Source organism: Colletotrichum spaethianum (genome assembly GCF_022836535.1).
Source record: "Colletotrichum spaethianum MAFF 239500 DNA, contig47, whole genome shotgun sequence".
Lineage (NCBI taxonomy): Eukaryota > Fungi > Ascomycota > Sordariomycetes > Glomerellales > Glomerellaceae > Colletotrichum > Colletotrichum spaethianum.
Window position 1 is genome coordinate 30,791 of NW_026054817.1, and position 17,330 is coordinate 48,120.

The following is a 17,330-nucleotide window of genomic DNA, read 5'->3' on the forward strand; positions in this document are numbered from 1 at the left end:
AATGCACCATTCGCAAATAAGCAATTGCCCTCATCTTCCGCGAATCACTGGCGGAGCTCAGTTGGAATCGGTTAGTCTCGATGGTCCCCAAACCGATAGTTCCATGCAAGTCAGCCGTAGCTGAGAGTGGGATACTTCCACTTTGCCTACGGCCTGCCCTCTTTTCTACTGCCAACTCATTTGGGACAGATTAACTCGATTTATTGCAGAAACAACAATACAGCACTGTAAACCTAAACTCTAGAGTGACTGCAATGAATTACGACAATTTGAAAATATCAGGACGACAAATCCGAGTTATTACTATAAATCCATTAGCACCACACCAACCTGAATCTGCACCTATATGTTGCACGATTGAAACTGCAACGCTGCCAGCCGAGCCTCAAAACTGGGATCCGAGTCTGCTACCAGCCAACTGTGTTGACTTTGACGACGAGGTGACGAATGCGCCTCACGAGCCCTTCGGTGGCTCATTCAGACAAGATGTCGCAATCATCGAGGAAAAAGCTGAGAAATCGATATCCCAAGTTGGCGGTGAAAAAATGCTGGACCCCGAATACGAAATCATACTTCCCCTCAACGACTTGGCCAACATGCTATCCATCGAAGACTTGCAGACTACGATTCGAAATGCGGAGTTGAATGACAGAGTTCGTCAAAACGTACTGCTTGACGATTCGGTCACCTTAGAGGGCAGGCTAGACACAAAGGATCTCAATCCTTTCTTTCGTCCGCCAAGGCCGAGAAATCAAAGGCAGCCGATTGATCCCCATTCTTATCTTGCTATGTCTTATTCTTGGGGCCCGGAACAACCTACAGCCTCCATCTTTCTAAACGGCACCGAGGTTGATGTTAGGGTGAACCTAGCAGCAGGCCTCCGCCGTTTTAGGACACTGGATTACTTCAAGCGAGGTGGAAAGATTTGGATAGACGCGCTGTGCATCAACCAATCTGACGATGCTGAGAAAGCAAGTCAAATTCCTTTGATGGGCTCGATCTACAAGCTTGCGGCTAACGTCATTGTATGGCTCGGCACTGAAACTGACGGAAGTTCCGAAGCCATCGATACGCTCCAAAAGCTAAGCTCCTTGTACCGCACTGAGTATATCGAAACATTCGACAAAAGTGATCCATTTACGGCGACAGCCTGGAGGCAGATGGCGCAGATCCGCCTGCGAACTAGCTTCCATAAACTCAAAGCGTTGTACTCCCAACTTGACTTGGACACAAACGAAGACGATTTCCGGTTGTACGAGTTCTTTGACCGGCCTTACTGGCGTCGACTCTGGATCATACAGGAGCTCTGCATGGGTCGAGCGGGAATGCCCATTGTCTGCGGCCCCCACGTCACCCAATGGCGGTACATTCGCGATGGGGCACTCATCTACACTGCATTTCTGCATGTATTGCAAGAGAAGTTGCCTGAGATAGTCCGTCGTTTTACACAAAAACAAATGAAGAACGAGTTGTCAATACTCCATGTCGCCCAGATAGCGCAGTTGGAGATATACGGCCACAGAAAACGTCTCCCTCCTGTAGACACCAGTTGGTTGCCTGTCTACTCAAATTTCGGGGAGAATGACGGCCTCCTTCATGGGTCCGCTTTTCGAAGAGCACTAATGCTGGCATCGGAAGCACAATGCTATCACCTCCATGATTCTGTCTATGGCTTGCTCAGTATTCCAGGACTTCCAGACCTCGGACTCACAGTGGATTATACCAAGCCCATCGCCGCCGTTCTGACAGAGTTCGCAGCGGCTTGCATAACAAAGGGCAAGAGTCTCGAACTTTTCTCGTTGATAGATGGTTGTGGGATGCCTTTGCGGGATTCTCAGGGAAACCTCCTTGATCGAACATACCTGCCATCCTGGGTTCCATATCTTGCTAGAACGCCAGAACAACGTGTCGGGACGATTGAAGGGAACTGGCACGCAAGTGGCAACAAGCAAGGGTTCATATTTGACGGGCACAATGTGGAGCCAAGGGTAAGAGAAGGAAATGTGCTCGCATGTTACGGTTTCATCGCAGAAATTGTTGATGGCGTTGGCGCAATATCCAAACCAGACATGGAAATAGGAAGCCGGTTTGCCCAAGAATTTCAGACGGGAATAGTCCAACCAGCGAGGGAGTACACATCCAGCTCTGAGTTCGGCCCTGAAGCAGATCATGACTTTGTAGACATGGAATCGCTTCGGAACCGGGTTGCAAAGACATTGACAGAAGGACCTCGGGTGTCTTGGGTATTAACTTGTGGCGCCGATGTGCAGGGCATAAAGCAATCTTTCGATTGTCTTTATGAAGCTTTTCCAGGTATGGGTACTTTTTCAAATGCCTTGTAACCGAATCTTCGAGAGACCACTAGCTGACAAGGTCAACCCAATCTCAGAGGACGAGCCATCACCCGAATCGCCCTTTTACAGGAACTGGCATTTTATCAACTCTAGCGCTGGTCTCTTGGTTGGACATCAGCGTTTGGCTTCGTACTTTGAACTCTTTCCTAAAGAAGATTGGGATCACAAGAAGAATATGACCACACGGGCCGCCCGTCAAGCCATGGAAGCACGCACGAGAAATCGTCGTCTCATCACAACGAACTCAGGGCTCCTTGGTTTGGCTCCTGTTCTTACTCAGCCAGGTGATGCTGTGATGGTATTGATCGGGCATGGGAGACCTGTCATTGCTCGAAGAGTCAAGGATGACTTTGGAGAAGATACGCCATTGTGGAGATTGATCGGCGAGGCATTTGTCAATGGCATGATGGAGTGGGAGATGATGGATCGTGACATTATGTCAGGTCCCAAGAAGATCAAGCAGATCAACTTTATATGAGGTATTTAGGAGCGCTAAAAGCCTGAAATAATACCTGTGTCTCTTGCCTAACTGATTTATTTTGTCTATTTCAAGCCCTTGACACTTTCGTGTTCGAAAGACTACAGCGAAAAGCCTGGCTTAGGAGGAATGGTACTCGGCTTCAGGACATAAATTTGACAACCAGGAACCGTTATAGATGATTCACGTCGCAGAATGTGTCATAATGTATTTCAGAGATAGATCATTTCAAGGTGAATAAGGAGTGGTGAGGCTGTACTGAACCATAGTCTGGCCTTGCCAGAAGTGGAAGGCAATTGAATGTAACTAGGCAGTTTAGATGGTTCGCTTGAGAATGTCTTTGGATACTTCCATTTCAAAGCCTGATTCGCATCATCCTCTTATCAGGTTGTAACAGTGACCATCACTATTGGTTCATCGCCCCCGGTTGGTGGTGGCGGTGCCCTGCTTCAGCTTCTAGCTCCATGCAGTATTATCAAAGTACACCAGCGCTTATGACCAGCTCCCGTGTCTCCCGCATCGTGGCGCACCCTTTCCAAGGTGGTGCCACTGGCAGCATATAAACCACAACTTCCCACCCACACGCAAAACGATTCTTTTTCCAACTAGGTCACCATGAACCACTCGAATAGTAGCTCGCGAACATGCAATGCCATAAGCTGCGATTTCAATGATCCTTATCTTGGCCTCCATCTTCCTGCTCCCGACTCTCGGATTCGCGGGTGCTTCTTCTACAACTGGCTGGGTTTCCGAGCCTAACGGCCGAGGCACCTTCGGACTGATCTGCTCTTGCGTTCTCACGCTTACAATATGTGTTTGGACGGCCCTCCATCTCAACGTTCCCGCCGCACGCTCCACCGTCCGGGGCCGGGCACTAGAAGGGACGAAGTGGGTACTCTACGGCATCTTCGCACCGGAGCTCGTCGTCGCGACGGCGGCCTCGCAATACATTGTCGCGCGATGGCTGAAGAGGGAAATCGAGAAGGATGCTGCTCATCGCCAGAGTTTAGTAGCGAAAGAAGATGGGGCACAGGGAAGAGACGACCGGAGGTTTTCAAGGCATACGTGGGATATGACACAGTGCTTTTACGCCGTCATGGGAGGCTTTGTTGTCGACTTGTCCGCTGCTGATGACGAAGAACATGGAACCGAGAGGGTTACCGTCACACCGGAGGGTATTCGACTACTTTCATTCATCGGCAAGCTGCCTAGTATCCATGAATCGCAGATCCAGGACAAAAGTAAAGCAGATTGGATGGCCAAGTCTATCGTTTGCATCCAGGCTGGATGGATGGTCGCCCAAGTTATCGGCCGCCTCATCAAAAGGCTTCCCGTATCGCTGCTAGAGATCAACACTTGCGGACACGTCGCATGCGCCGTGCTTCTCTATCTACTCTGGTGGAGTAAGCCCCTTGATGTTCTGGATCCAACCATACTGGAGGAAGGCAATAAGAACGTTTTGTCGCTCATGGCATTGTGTTCATCCATGAGCGCTACCAATGGTGTAACCGACATTCGATGCTTCATGTATATGCCGGAAGAAGGAGGGAGTCGAGAAGGGAGTCGAGACCAACGCGCTGCTAAGGTTCTCATCACGACGCATTTATCCATCGGGTCACCAGGCACTAGAGAGCCCTCCAGATTTCTCGGTTTTGATGTAAGTGATCTCCGACCTCAGATATCACCGGCAGCCGTCAAAATCCAGAGACAGAGGGTACCACGGAGCGCGTACATGTATCATATTGATCAGTCCAAACCTACAGTTGCGCCTGAGTGCCTACAAACGTACTTCGCGCACCCATACACCGGAATTAATCTACGCCACGGTACCATCTACTGCCGACGACTTTTCGATGATGTCCAAAAGCATCAGGAGTCCCATAGACCCGTCAGTCCAATTTATCTGGCGCAGGCAGCAACAGCCGCAGACGCCATTTGGGCCGAATGTGTCATCCGTCCAGCATACGCCCCGTACTACTTCACCTCTGTTCCGACTGTGGGCGTCTTCCTCGGGGAGACGGACTACCTCATGTCTCACATCGTCAACTTCCCCTCCTTGTCCAATCTCGGTCTCGGCCAGGTCAATATTCATCGCGATGTCCTGCGCTCGGTACTCGCTCTCACTGCGGCAGCGTACGGTGGGCTACATCTGTCTGGCTGGTTCGATCACTTCCCAACGCAGATCGAACGGAAGCTGTGGCTTATTGCGTCTCTGGTGATTGCATGCTCCGGGGTTGCACTGTGGATCTTCTTCCTTGCGCGGCAAGTCTGGCCGTGGTTCGATGTTTTCGTTTCTGGGGCAGCACCAGGGGCTCGACTGACCGGTGCAAATTATCAGAAGCCATGGATGAAGAGAGCGAAATCAGTGGTCCTCGTTTCCATTCTGGTTGTGTTTGTAGCAGCAAGGGTTTTCTTGGTTGTCGAGGCGTTTATTAATCTTCGAGAAGCTCCTTCGGCACTATATGAAACCCCAGAGTGGTCTGACTTTTTCCCGCATTTTTAGTCACAGAATTATCGATACATATGCACGTTTCTTATACGTAGCTCTCTCTTGTGGCTTTTCAAATCTCGTTTGTTCTTTTTCTTTCTTCTCTCTTTCATATAATGCCTGTGTCAAGTTCAAGGCGCCCTTTTTTGTTGCTCGAATTCTATTCAGTTATTCACTCAACTCGATAAATCGGAGTCGAATATTCTCGAGAAGAAAGTTAATAATGGTCCTTATTGCTAAGACTAGTTATCTAATTTAAGAATTCCAAAAACTCTTATCCAAAAGGTAGTTTGATTCCGGCCACACAAAGCATTTCCTTAGCCAATGAGGAGGAGAAGAGCCCAGATCATGGAGCTTCAGAGCTCCAGAGCTCTGAAGCCAAGAGGTCAGAAGGCGCAGATGCATGAGAGAGGTAGAAACACGGAAGCGCGCGAACATGTCTCAGCGAGTTTGCACTAGCACGAACACCCTGACATCTTCTCCGAGGGACCTGAAGATTTAGAGGCCCGCCTATTGGTGGTATAACTGTGCTTTGGGGTTGATGGAATGAAGTGTGTGGAGAGCGACCCACATGCGCGGGAGACGGGCGATTACTCAGGTCCAGGTAGGGGCGGCTGGTGCCTAGTATAGGATATGATGCCTGCCAGATCTGGAAGTCAACCAAGATCTTCCTGTACATGTCTTTGGCCGATAGGTCGGTGTATGGGGCTCGCTACAGTTACGACCCGCAGAGAAACAAGTATACAGGACACCAAGTTCAGAGTTCCATAGGAAAGCATTCGAATTTCCAACAACGTTGCAAAAGGCTGGTCAGACGGAACAGAATTCATCAACAAATTCAACGACCAAAGGTCTTTCATTTCTAACCAGGAATAAAGTAGGAGCTGGATCGGCTATGACAAGAGAATCAGTCGGTAAATTCATCGCTTGTGCGTGCGTGGAGAAAAGTGAAGCCGGATTGGCCGAACATATCAAAATTTGAAACCACGGAAGACGACTGGAAGATATTTGGAAGACGTTTGAGGAGCCACAAGCCGTAGCGAGATCCGCACAAGGCAGTAGTACTAATCCTCACATATACGCAAAGAGAACGTTTATTCTGGTGATAGCTACCAGGGGTAGATCTTATACTGTATTAGATTGAGAAAACTGCCTGTATAGGCCTGCGGCGATTGTCACACGCGTAAGTGAGAGCCTGACTATAGACTTTGGGTATCTTCTGATGCCAAGGTAGCTCTGTAAATAAGATAGGAAAAGCATTATGAGTGGTCTGTGGGGTGTAAATGAGAGTATGCGCTGATTGTAGCGTCTCGCCCCTCAGGGCTTGAACTTCCAGCCCTCGATTAGTCGAGCGATCTTGATATGATCCTTTTGCCTTGCAAGCCCGGCGGCAGTACCCTGGCGGTAAGGGCCTTTCTTCTTGTAGTCTTGGAGTGTCTCAAAGACGGCACTCGCATGAACCACTCTTGCGCCCCGCTGCAGCAGGAGCTTCACTGTTGCATCGTGGCCCTTCAAAGCCGCGTAATGAAGTGGTGTCGCGCCATAGTGATCACGCTCGCGGATGTCGAGACCGAGCTCTATCAGGAGCTTCATCATAGCGGGCTCGGCAGTGCCAAAAAACAGCAGATTCGCGCCCGACGCTGACCGGACTCTTAAATAAGCACCGGCAGTTATGAGCAGGCGGACGGTAGGAATATGGCCCGCCTTCACGGCGGAGAAGAGCGGCGTGAAGCCAGGCCAGGTTCGGGTGTCTAGGTCAACGCCGGCGTTGATCATGGCGACGAGGACATCGTTTTGTCCATAGTGAGCTGCCAGATGCACCGGCGTCATGCTGGCGTTTCGTAATAAAGGGGTAGTGAGGTCCGCACCCCCTCGGATGAGAGCTATTGCGATACGGGTGTTGCCGGCCTTGAGCGCCTGGCAGATGATCCGTTCCGCTCGGGGTGCGGAGTGGTCGACGTCTGCGCCGACTTCAATTAGGAACTGCGCCGCCTCGAAACACCCCAAGCGCATAGCGATTGTGAGGGGCGTCTCGCCGTGTTCGGTCGTAGGGTCTATCGGGGAACCGGCCTTGAACAGAAGCTGCAGCACCTCGACTCGGTTCTTATGAGCCGCCATGTGAATCGGTAGATATCCCTCACTGCCAACGGCATCATATTTGGCTCCTCGGGAGAGTAAAAGTTTCATGGTGCGCAGGTCTCCTGCTGCGGCTGCGGCGAGAAGCGGGAAGTTGCCTTTTGAACTGGACAAGTCGATATCGGCACCGGCCTCGATCAGCACCTCCGCGATATCGGGACACGCCGTGGCTATTGCATATGTCAAGGCAGTGTGTTCGTTGACTCGTCGATCGAGGTAAGCGCCTTGGTCTGAAAGGAACTCCGTCATGGGACTACTCTTCATGGATATGGCGACATGAAGCGCCGTCCGGCCATTCTGCAGACGGGTCTCTAGGTCTGCTCCGTACTCGAGCAGCTTCTCAATGGCATTGAACCTGTAGTTCTGAACCGCTGCTATCAGAGGCGTTCGGGTCCCCAAGTCTCTGCGGTCGAAGTCGGCTCCAGCGTGTACAAGAACAGCGAGAGTGTCGTCTTCACTAGCTGACACGGCGGCATGGTGAACAGCCGAGCACCCCAACTTGTCGACGGCATTGACGTTCGCACCAAGTTCGCATAACAGCGCAATGATCTTGTCAGAGTACCTGTACTTGACGGCGGTGATTAGGATTGTCTCGTCATGATCGCCGCGGTCCTCCAGGTCTGCACCAGCCATAGCCAGAAATGTCACAAGGGATGGGATTTGGCGGTTGAGAGCTCGGCGTAAAGGCGAAAGCTTCGAGCCGAGTCGGGGTGCAGTTGGATCGATTCGTTGTAGTAGCAGCTTCACCACAGCAGCTTCATCTCCGCGGTCAATGGCGTCGTGTAAGTCCTTGGTCATTCGCACATTTTGCTGGTAAAGTGTGCCCGGCGGCGGCTTGAGTCGCTTCAAGGCTGAGTGAACCTCAGAGAGGTCACTGACGGGACAAGCATCCGGCCGCGGGCGAGGACCAATGGTTGATAGGCGCAATCGGCTGCCTTTGTTGAGCACCGCTGGGCTTATAGCGCAGTCCCATGAGACTAGACGAGATGAGTGCATAAAAGTAGAGTGATTTTTGGAAGTAACATGTTCGCTGAGTCTGTAATGTAAGCACAAGACGATAAACAAGCCACTCACGACTGACCTTGGGACACAATTAAGGAGAAAGGCAAGAGATTGACGACTGGTTTTGATCTGATGTAAAATTTGTTTTAGAGAATCTTCGTTCCAAATGATGGTGATGTGACCCGACGACATGTCGACAGTGCTGTCGCTTGTCGCAGGGCGAATACGTGTGCTGCAGACGTCCAGCGACGATAAACTGGTCGAAATCGAGTGCAAGGCGTCATGACAGGATTGATCGAGAAGAACAGGGTCAAAGACCAATGTTTCCGGGATTGTGTCGCGGAGGTACTTGAACCGGCGCAAAGCATCCGTGACGGCACGGCATTCCTTGGCCACAGCAGCCAACGTGACCGGCGCCGTGTTAAGGCTATTGGCCATAAGAGCGAACCGGTCAGTAAGGAGCTGCGATGTTCGTATCAAATCGGCCAGGCCAGCGCCGGGCAGACGTCCCGGGGAGTCCATGGCCGGACACATCAGCAGGCGGAGGCATGAGTGCAAAACGGCATCAAGATCAGGGTGACAAATCCAACAAAGTTCGAGAGGAAGATCAGTCTTTTAGGTTGGGTGGGAGAAGAAAATATGGATAATGTTGCTGCGCGAGCCCAGGGGATCCAGACTGGCGACGACCCAGGCTCCTCTCATGAGCCAACACGAAACGGCGCGCTCCCGATAGGGTAGTCGGCGCGATACTAAACAGGGGCAACTATTGAGAAGGCAAATTTGGCGAGATGAACCACAGGTAAGCCCAGCAGCAGCCTGGAGACCCGTCAAGTCATGTTGGCGAAACTAGCGCGAGATCGTGATGCCATCCCCCGGAAAGCGTATCCAGATTCTTGGTCGAAGGACAGAAAAAGAAAACGGATAGAAAAGGAAGCCACAAGTCTGTGCCGATTCTTCAAACGGCATATTGAGATCAACGCGAGGTCGTGGTTGGCTCACTGTGGGTAAAACATAACTTGACTCCATAACCATGGTAGGGATGTGATGAACAGACCAGACCGAAAGAGGGTGTAAAGCTACTTTGAGTAGGATTGTTGTCTGTGTGTTGTTCAGGGGTGGTTGAGACCAGGACACACACGGTTGACGCTTGTCAAGCTTGTCAAGTGACGGAGTGGCGACGGGAGTTCCTGACATAACCGTGGGCTGCGAGGAATCGAGTTCATTTGTGGCTTCTGGGACTATCGAAAATGACCATAGGTCGCTTGAATCAATGCTCGCGTGGTTCGCGGAGGCGGAAAGGGTTTGGTCAAAGCGGCAACACGTGGGAGGGAAGCGAAGAGAGACACAGCAGACTGGCTGGTGATCCCTGGAAATCCACGTTGATGCTTGGGCCACCGGTGTCTGGGGCCGCGCCCGGCAGGCGCGGACCAGTGAGACTCGGGCCTTGTGTCCCGCTCCGATGATCTTCCGAGGACTATCCACTTTACCTGACTGTTCTGGCACACCATTGGCTGCACGGTCGAGACCAGTCGGAGCTCATCCATCAGCCCACCATAGTAGTAGTACCCAGGCATTCCATGCCCCAAGCTGGAGCTTGCCATACAGTACAGCTCTCCGTCGACGTAATCGAGTTTGCCGTGGTCATCACTCTGAATACCATTTCGAATTCTCACAAAACTCGACGCCCACTAGTCGCAAAATTCGTCCCTGGAACATTCAAGAACTGTAGCCAAAGTTTCGAGCAACATCAGTCAACCTGGCGGGCATACTCTGGAAGAAAGAGTCGTCATCCGTGGCGGCCGGCGCAAAACCCTCGAATCCTCTCCTCGGCGACATCATGACCCAACCGCCGCCCCAACCGCACCTAACGCCACAATTCTGTTTCTCGACAGGATCGCTGAGAGGTTCGTCTCCCGGGCTCGTCCACTCATCTGGAAGATGGCATCTATCTGACACGTCGTACTAGACTTTCTTAGGCTATCCCGTGCCAGCATCGACGACTCAATAACCCAAAACCTCAACGCGCTAGTGACACCTGCTCGAGCCGGGTTCGACCCCGCGTCAACAGCACAACGGACACCGCGCGCATTCCCACGACAGATAGACCCCCAGGCGTGCCAGAATTTCAAGGACCAGACGCTGTTCCCAACATGGCATGCTCGCGCAGAGGTCCTGCACTACTGTGGGGTTGTTGCAACTAGTCCTGACCCCGACGATCCGGAGGCTCTGCTGCGACAGATCGAGCAGACCAAGGACAAGGAGCGGGTGGTTGATGAGCGTCTGGACCCCTATTCGGCGAGGTTCTTCCCACGGGAGCCCCGGACGGAGCAGCTGGCGATGCTCATACGACAGGAGAAAGGCGTCGAGAACATTGTCCGGACGCGGACCTGGGGTATGGTCAAGCAGAGATGCGGCGAGTCCGTGGACACATGGGAAGACGCTCTAGAGGGTTGGCGACGGAGGACCGGCGTGAAGGGAGACGAATGATGAAGCCCGGCTTGATGTCCTGGGTGGAGCTGCAGAGCTCCATGTATTGACTATACATTGTGTACCAACACTGTAACACAAACCGCCAGATGAATAATGATAGACGTCAGAGAATCGTCGAAGTAATTCCACTACAAATCATAACCGTTTCGGGACCGGTGCTTCGATGTACGAACTTGCAAGTTTCGCTCAGGAACATTGAACTTCCTGGAAGAAGGAGAAAAGGAGCAGAAAACGACGATACAGCTGTGCCACAGGTTGGCGACCGTGTCTCTGGTTCAACTGCTTTGCTGCAACATGACGATCTCAGCCAACCCAGAAATGTACCCGTACCCCCGCCAAAACCAGCTTCCCAGTGTAAGAGTGGAACGTGCGCGCATGCTGTGAAAAGCGGACGGGGCCATTCCAGTGGCTTTGCCCCACCATCAGCCCGCCGTGCTGCCGGACGGTGCGCTCAGTTCTCACTCAGCAAATGGGCGGTCGCTGAAAGCCCGAAGCTTGGAAGCCCGAGAGCCCCCCCCAGCCTTGGAACATCTGTGTGGCCGAAAGCACCAAGTTTCTCCAACTTCAATTCCACTCCGTTGTGAACACTGCAGCTCCGATTGTGGACTCACGTCTCGACACACCTTTCACCAACATCCCACGCCACCTCTCCCCTCGACAAGGCACGAGACTCGGTCCCTGACACAACCGACCTCTGCTTTTTGCATCGCGCCCGACGATCCCATCCTCTTTCCTCGTCGACGGCCGCTCGGTCACACGACTGCAGCTACCCCTCCTTGAAGACCCCTCCGGACACAGGTGCTGCGAATCAGCCTTCCGAAAGACTTTTTGCATCTCTGGCGCCCCCCCAAAATCGCCTCAGCCTTGCCCAACTCTGCCCCTTCTCGACGGGCCGCACCTCTTTCCACACTAGTGCCGGTGGCTCGATCTCCGGCTCAACACAAACCCGATGCCGCAACCTCTCAACTCGAAAGAGGCTTCCCTCTTTCGAGCCGTCATCCGCGCCTATGAGGACAAGCAGTACAAGCGCGGCCTCAAGTCCGCCGACCTGATTCTCAAGAAGAACCCCAAGCATGGCGACACCATGGCCATGAAGGCCCTCATCATGAATGCACAGGGCAAGACCGAGGAGGCCTTTGCGCTGGGCAAGGAGGCTTTGACGGTCGACATGAAGTCGCACATCTGCTGGCACGTCTACGGCCTGCTGTACCGCGCCAACAAGAACTTCGAGGAGGCCATCAAAGCGTACAAGTTTGCTTTGAAGCTCGAGCCTGAGTCGACCCAGATCCAGCGGGACTTGGCCATTCTCCAGGTACAGATGCGCGATTATGCCGGATACATCCAGAGCCGCACAGCCATGCTGCAGGCGCGCCCCCAGCTGCGCCAGAGCTGGACTGCGCTGGCCATCGCCCATCACCTTGCGGGTGACTTGTCCGCGGCCGAGAACGTCCTTACCACCTACGAGGGTACGCTGAAGTCCACGCCTTCCCGGGGAGATTACGAGAACTCCGAAGCCGTCATGTACAAGAATACCATTATCGCAGAGCAGGGTGATTATCAAAGGGCCCTCGAGCACCTCGAGACCGCCGCCAAGCACAGCCTCGACAGACTCGAATTCTTGGAGCTGCGTGCCCAGTACTTGGTCAAGTTGGGCAAGAAGGAGGAGGCCGTCGCCGCATGGGAGGCTCTTGTTGAGCGCAACGCCGACCGCCCTGCCTATTTTGAGGGCCTTGAGAGCGCTCACGCCTTCGCCGAGAGCGACCAAGATGCCAGAAAGGCAATCTACGACACATATGCCAAGAAGTTCCCCCGCTCAGATGCGCCTCGTCGTTTGCCCCTGAACTTCTTGTCTGGTAAGTCTGCCTGTGGCTACATGGTGTGCAATCGCTAACCCATCCAGGCGATGCTTTCCGCACTGCGGCTCAGGAGTACCTGACGCTTATGTTCAACAAGGGGGTTCCGTCAACATTCGCTAACCTGAAGCATCTTTACTCGGACTCTTCAAAGAAGGAGACTTTGGAGGCTTTGGCTCAGGAGTATCTGAAGTCTCAAGCCTCCAGCTCGGAATCCACCAATGGCGACCGCTCAAAGGGCGAGGCCGCTGCTCTCTATTTCCTCGCCCAACACTATAACTACCACCTGAGTCGCGATTTGGCCAAGGCTCACGAGTACGTCGACAAGGCTATCGAGAAGGTCCCCGATAGCGTCGACTTCACCATGACTAAGGCCAGGATATGGAAGCACCAGGGTAACCTTCGAAAGGCTTCGGAGACCATGGATAAGGCCCGCACTTTGGATACCCGGGACCGCTACATCAACACCAAGGCCGCCAAGTACCAGCTACGGAACAACGAGAACGACAAGGCGCTGAAGACCGTCGGTCTCTTTACCAGGGCAGACACCGTCGGCGGCCCCCTTGCTGATCTCCTGGACATGCAGTGTGTCTGGTACCTGACAGAGGAGGGTGAGGCGTGTTCCAGGCAGGGCGATGACGCCTTGGCGCTCAAGCGGTTCCACACCATCCATAACATCTTCGATGTCTGGCAAGAAGACCAGTTCGACTTCCACAGCTTCTCTCTTAGAAAGGGCCAAATCCGGGCCTATGTTGACATGGTTCGGTGGGAGGACCACCTTCGCGACCACCCCTTTTACTCGAGAGCCGCGTTGGACGCCGTCGCCATCTACCTCAAGCGCGCCGACCGTCCCTCGGCGAACGGTGTCAACGGTGATGCCAACGGTGACGACGCTTCTGAGAGGAAGAAGGCCGCCAAGAAGGCCAAGAAGGAGCAGCAGCGTCTGGAGCGGGAAGCTGCCGACCGCGCGTCCAAGCAGGACCCCAACAAGGGCAAGCCTAGCGAAGAGCCGAAGAAGAAGGACGAGGATCCCCTTGGCCTCAAGCTCCTGGATGCCGAGCCCCTCGGTGCCGCCATGCGTTTCGTCGCCCCTCTGCTGCAGTTCAGCCCTAAGAACATCCAGGCCCAGTTTGCCGGCTTCGACGTTTACCTGCGCAGGAGTAAGTGTCTACAATTTCTCATCACCCTTATAGTGCTAATAGATTTCCAGAGAAGTACGTTCTTGCGCTGCGTTGCCTCAACGCTGCTCGCGAACTGGACGAGTCTCACCCCGGGGTCCACGAGCGTGTCGTCGAGTTCGCTCACGTCGTCCGCCCTGCCCTTGAGAGCCTGCCGGCGAAGGTGCAGGAGCTCATCAAGTCCGAGTTTACCCCCCCTGCTGGTGACCTGAAGAAATACAACGAGGAGTACTTGTCGAACAACAAGTCCAAGCCCTCCCACGTCGTCGCCGCGCTCAAGACTCGGAGAGTGCTGGGCGAGGACCGGTCCAAGGCCGAAACGGATCTCGCCAACGTCGTGAAGGCGCCTGACGCCACATTTGAGCTTGCCACCGAAGTCTACGACATCCTCAAGGCATGGAGAAGCCACGAGGTCGAGACCCTCAAGAAGGCGGCGCATGAGCGATGGCCCGAGGTGACCGTCTTTGCTTAGGAGAAAAGAGTCGTCTCATTGTCACCATTCCGGAGGATCATGAACCGGTTCAAGCTGGTCTGAGCTAAACCGAGTTCAGTATTGCGATGTTTTACAGTCCAAATACCCGAACATTTGAACCGTCCCAATTGGTCATGGGCGGATATTGTCCCTCGACGAGGGGGAAGCCAGGGCTGGGAAAGGGTCGGGCGTGGGCATGTGTTATGGCATCTGCCCGGACGAGGATATAGGCATCAAAAAGTTGTGATAGAAGAGGACTACAAAAAGCTTATGAGAGACTCCATATTCCGTCGGAGCTGCCGCGCGCGTCGAGGCGTCTTTTTCAGTGTTGCATCTGTATCAATGGCCGTGATATCATCTCATCCCAACACCGGTGAACCGCCCCCCCTTTTTTTAAAAAAAAATATTTCGGCCTTGCAATTAATCACACATTCCTTCACTGGTCGAATCCGTTTGTAACGTCGACAAACGCCCTCCACTGCTTCCAGGCCTCACCGCTCTTGACAGCCCAGCGCGCCCTCCGCACGCCTTCCTTCCATCGTCCTCCGCCAGGTCCCCTTTCGGTGATGACCTGGCCGTCGTCGCCGGGGCCCATGTTGCTCGTCTCCGCCTCGCAGATACCCGAGGCCACGAACAGCGTCGCCGTGTTCATCAGCACGAACTCCAGAATGGGGTCGTTGTCGGCCAACTCGCCCTCCAATATCCTCCTCAGAATCTCGGCGTTCTCGGAGGGCTCCTTGCCCGGCGATACGGTGTTGAGGGGGTGCGTGCCCAGGCCAAAGTCGCTCGGCTGCACCCTGAAGTGGTCCGAGACGACGTCGCCCTCGGCATTCTCGCTCAGCCTCCACACTAGCGTCGGCCCGGCGCAGCTGACCTCGTCCAGCTCCTCCTCGCCGCAAATGATCATGGCCTTCTTGGAGCCGCCGATCTTGAGGGCCTCGAGGAAGACGGGGCCGAGCTCCTTCCTCGCGACGCCGATGACGCGGGCCTCGAGGATGTCCTCGACTGGGTTCGCCAGCGGACCCAGGAGGTTGAAGATTGTCCGCCAGGGCAGCTCCTTGCGGATGGGCGCGACGTAGCGCATGCCCGGGTGGAAGACGGGGGCGAAGAGGAAGCCGTAGTTGGTGGCCGAGTAGACGCGGGAGAGGGTGGCCGGCGAGACGGCCATGAGCACGGGCGGGCGGGGCTGCATGTTGTTGACGAGATCGGCGGAACCGGACTTTGAGGTGCTCGCGCGGTTGCCGTGCTTGGCCACGAGCAGCAGGGAGCTGGCGAGGATGCTGGACGTGGTGCTGATGTTGAAGGTGTTGTGCGAGTCGCCGCCCGTGCCGACAATGTCACACAGCCCGCCGCCGTAGGCACCGGCGGCCAGCGCCTTTTGCCTTACGACGCGGCCGAGGTCGTCAAAGTCGACCTTTGCGGCGGCGCGGCGCATGACGTGGGCGGAGCGGGCCATGACGTCGGCGCGGCGGTCGAGGTTGGTGAAGTGCAGGGCGATGAGGAGAGAGGCGGCCTGGGCGTCGGAGACCTGGTGGGTGAAGAAGTGGGAGATGGCCTCGGCGATCTCGTCCGGGGTCACATTGACGCCGGCGTCCGGGACGGGCCAGAGTTTCTTGAGGAGCGGCTTGATGTCGATGAGCGGGAGGGCGCCGTCGGACCCCGCGACCGGAGGTTGAGAGGCCATGGTGGGGGTTGTTATCTGGCTCCTGTCGTTCCTGGCGTGCTTTTTTTTTTTTCCCTTTGGTGAGGATGTACGAGATTTGTAGTCGGAAAGTCTCGAGACGGGGTTAATTGACCGGGATATAGGCAGTGAAGATGCCAGATTTGCGTCACCGAGGACAATGCGTTGTGAGTCAAAAAGTTCACGAACAATGAGAGAGATTGTGAATGAGTGAGTGCCGTCCTGACGAGCTGTGCCCGATACCTGGGGGCACCGGGGTACGTATCCTAGACCACCCGGTGCGGCCCACGGCTGATTGGTCAATTATTGCCTGATTAAGACGGCACGGGGGGAGCTCATTGGCTGGGAGGCGGTGGGATAGGCGTCGCCTCAATGCTGGCCGTCGCCAGTTAGGGAATCTCCGCTCCCGTCTGTGGACTTGGATTTGGATTTGGGGATGGAGGAAAGGATGGGGATTAGCGACCGATGGCGCCGAATGCCATTCTTCATCAGACAATTGCAATTCGGGCGCCAGGCGCCTCCCGTTTTGCTAGTTCGACGTGGGGATGGCATCTTCCCTCCTCCTGCCTCCGCATTCTGCCTACTTTCCGACGATGTGACATTGCCCGGATCGCCTCAGATTCCAGTTCAGGTCCAATTGTCTACGTGCCCCGGATCCAACGGGGGACAATGGCATTGTCACTTCCCTCCCGTTCATCCAAGTGGTGTGCTGATTCTCTCTGGGCTTGCTTTGCGTTCCATGCAATGCAAAGCGGCGGTCGGACCGGGAGCATGATTGCCTGGCGGTGTCCGCTCGTCGTCCGAACGATAGACTCGCCAAAGGCATTTGGCCTCTCTCGCGATGCATGCGATTCTTCCCCAGAAAAACATAAAGTATGACATCAACCTGGCAGATAGACGGGCTCAGGGGCTCACGACAGAGGCCCGGCCGCGGAAGCCCGGGCAAATGTCTGGCGTGGCCTCAAACATCCTCTTTTGGTCGTCCCCGGTTCCTGGCCGTGTCTTACTCACACCATCAACAAGGGGGATTGACAGCCGCGACAGCCAGCAAGTCACTACACGGACCGAACAGGTTGTATCGCTGATGCCCCCTTCCAACCGCAGCCATCCCCAGATAAGGTGTGTACGCGAACCTTGTCTTTTCGTTGATGGAGGGTGTCGTACCCCATATCCCCTCGTCTCCCGGCACCTCTCTCCC

The 17,330-nt window shown here is 54.4% G+C and overlaps 6 protein-coding genes across 6 annotated transcripts; 4 read left to right on the plus strand and 2 right to left on the minus strand.

Moving 5' to 3' along the window:
- Positions 1 to 2,331: 2,331 nt before the first annotated feature.
- On the plus strand, positions 2,332 to 2,832 carry ColSpa_11483 (heterokaryon incompatibility protein 6, OR allele; the record flags this gene model as incomplete). Its single annotated transcript, XM_049277695.1, has 1 exon — positions 2,332 to 2,832. One exon carries the CDS (start codon positions 2,332 to 2,334, stop codon positions 2,830 to 2,832), a length of 501 nt encoding a protein of 166 aa, XP_049133652.1.
- Positions 2,833 to 3,502: 670 nt separating this feature from the next.
- ColSpa_11484 (uncharacterized protein) lies at positions 3,503 to 5,335 on the plus strand (the record flags this gene model as incomplete). Its single annotated transcript, XM_049277696.1, has 2 exons — positions 3,503 to 4,489; positions 4,511 to 5,335. 2 exons carry the CDS (start codon positions 3,503 to 3,505, stop codon positions 5,333 to 5,335), a joined length of 1,812 nt encoding a protein of 603 aa, XP_049133653.1.
- A 1,302-nt stretch (positions 5,336 to 6,637) lies between these two features.
- On the minus strand, positions 6,638 to 8,980 carry ColSpa_11485 (putative ankyrin repeat protein RF_0381; the record flags this gene model as incomplete). Its single annotated transcript, XM_049277697.1, has 2 exons — positions 6,638 to 8,433; positions 8,575 to 8,980. 2 exons carry the CDS (start codon positions 8,978 to 8,980, stop codon positions 6,638 to 6,640), a joined length of 2,202 nt encoding a protein of 733 aa, XP_049133654.1.
- Positions 8,981 to 10,295: 1,315 nt separating this feature from the next.
- ColSpa_11486 (caffeine-induced death protein 2) lies at positions 10,296 to 10,945 on the plus strand (the record flags this gene model as incomplete). Its single annotated transcript, XM_049277698.1, has 2 exons — positions 10,296 to 10,362; positions 10,425 to 10,945. 2 exons carry the CDS (start codon positions 10,296 to 10,298, stop codon positions 10,943 to 10,945), a joined length of 588 nt encoding a protein of 195 aa, XP_049133655.1.
- A 952-nt stretch (positions 10,946 to 11,897) lies between these two features.
- On the plus strand, positions 11,898 to 14,451 carry ColSpa_11487 (N-alpha-acetyltransferase 16, NatA auxiliary subunit; the record flags this gene model as incomplete). The annotated part of the gene is made up of 3 exons (XM_049277699.1): positions 11,898 to 12,801; positions 12,849 to 13,961; positions 14,012 to 14,451. 3 exons carry the CDS (start codon positions 11,898 to 11,900, stop codon positions 14,449 to 14,451), a joined length of 2,457 nt encoding a protein of 818 aa, XP_049133656.1.
- Positions 14,452 to 14,887: 436 nt separating this feature from the next.
- On the minus strand, positions 14,888 to 16,135 carry ColSpa_11488 (anthranilate phosphoribosyltransferase; the record flags this gene model as incomplete). The annotated part of the gene is made up of 1 exon (XM_049277700.1): positions 14,888 to 16,135. The coding sequence occupies one exon, from the start codon at positions 16,133 to 16,135 to the stop codon at positions 14,888 to 14,890; it is 1,248 nt and encodes a 415-aa protein (XP_049133657.1).
- Between the last annotated feature and the right edge of the window lie 1,195 nt (positions 16,136 to 17,330).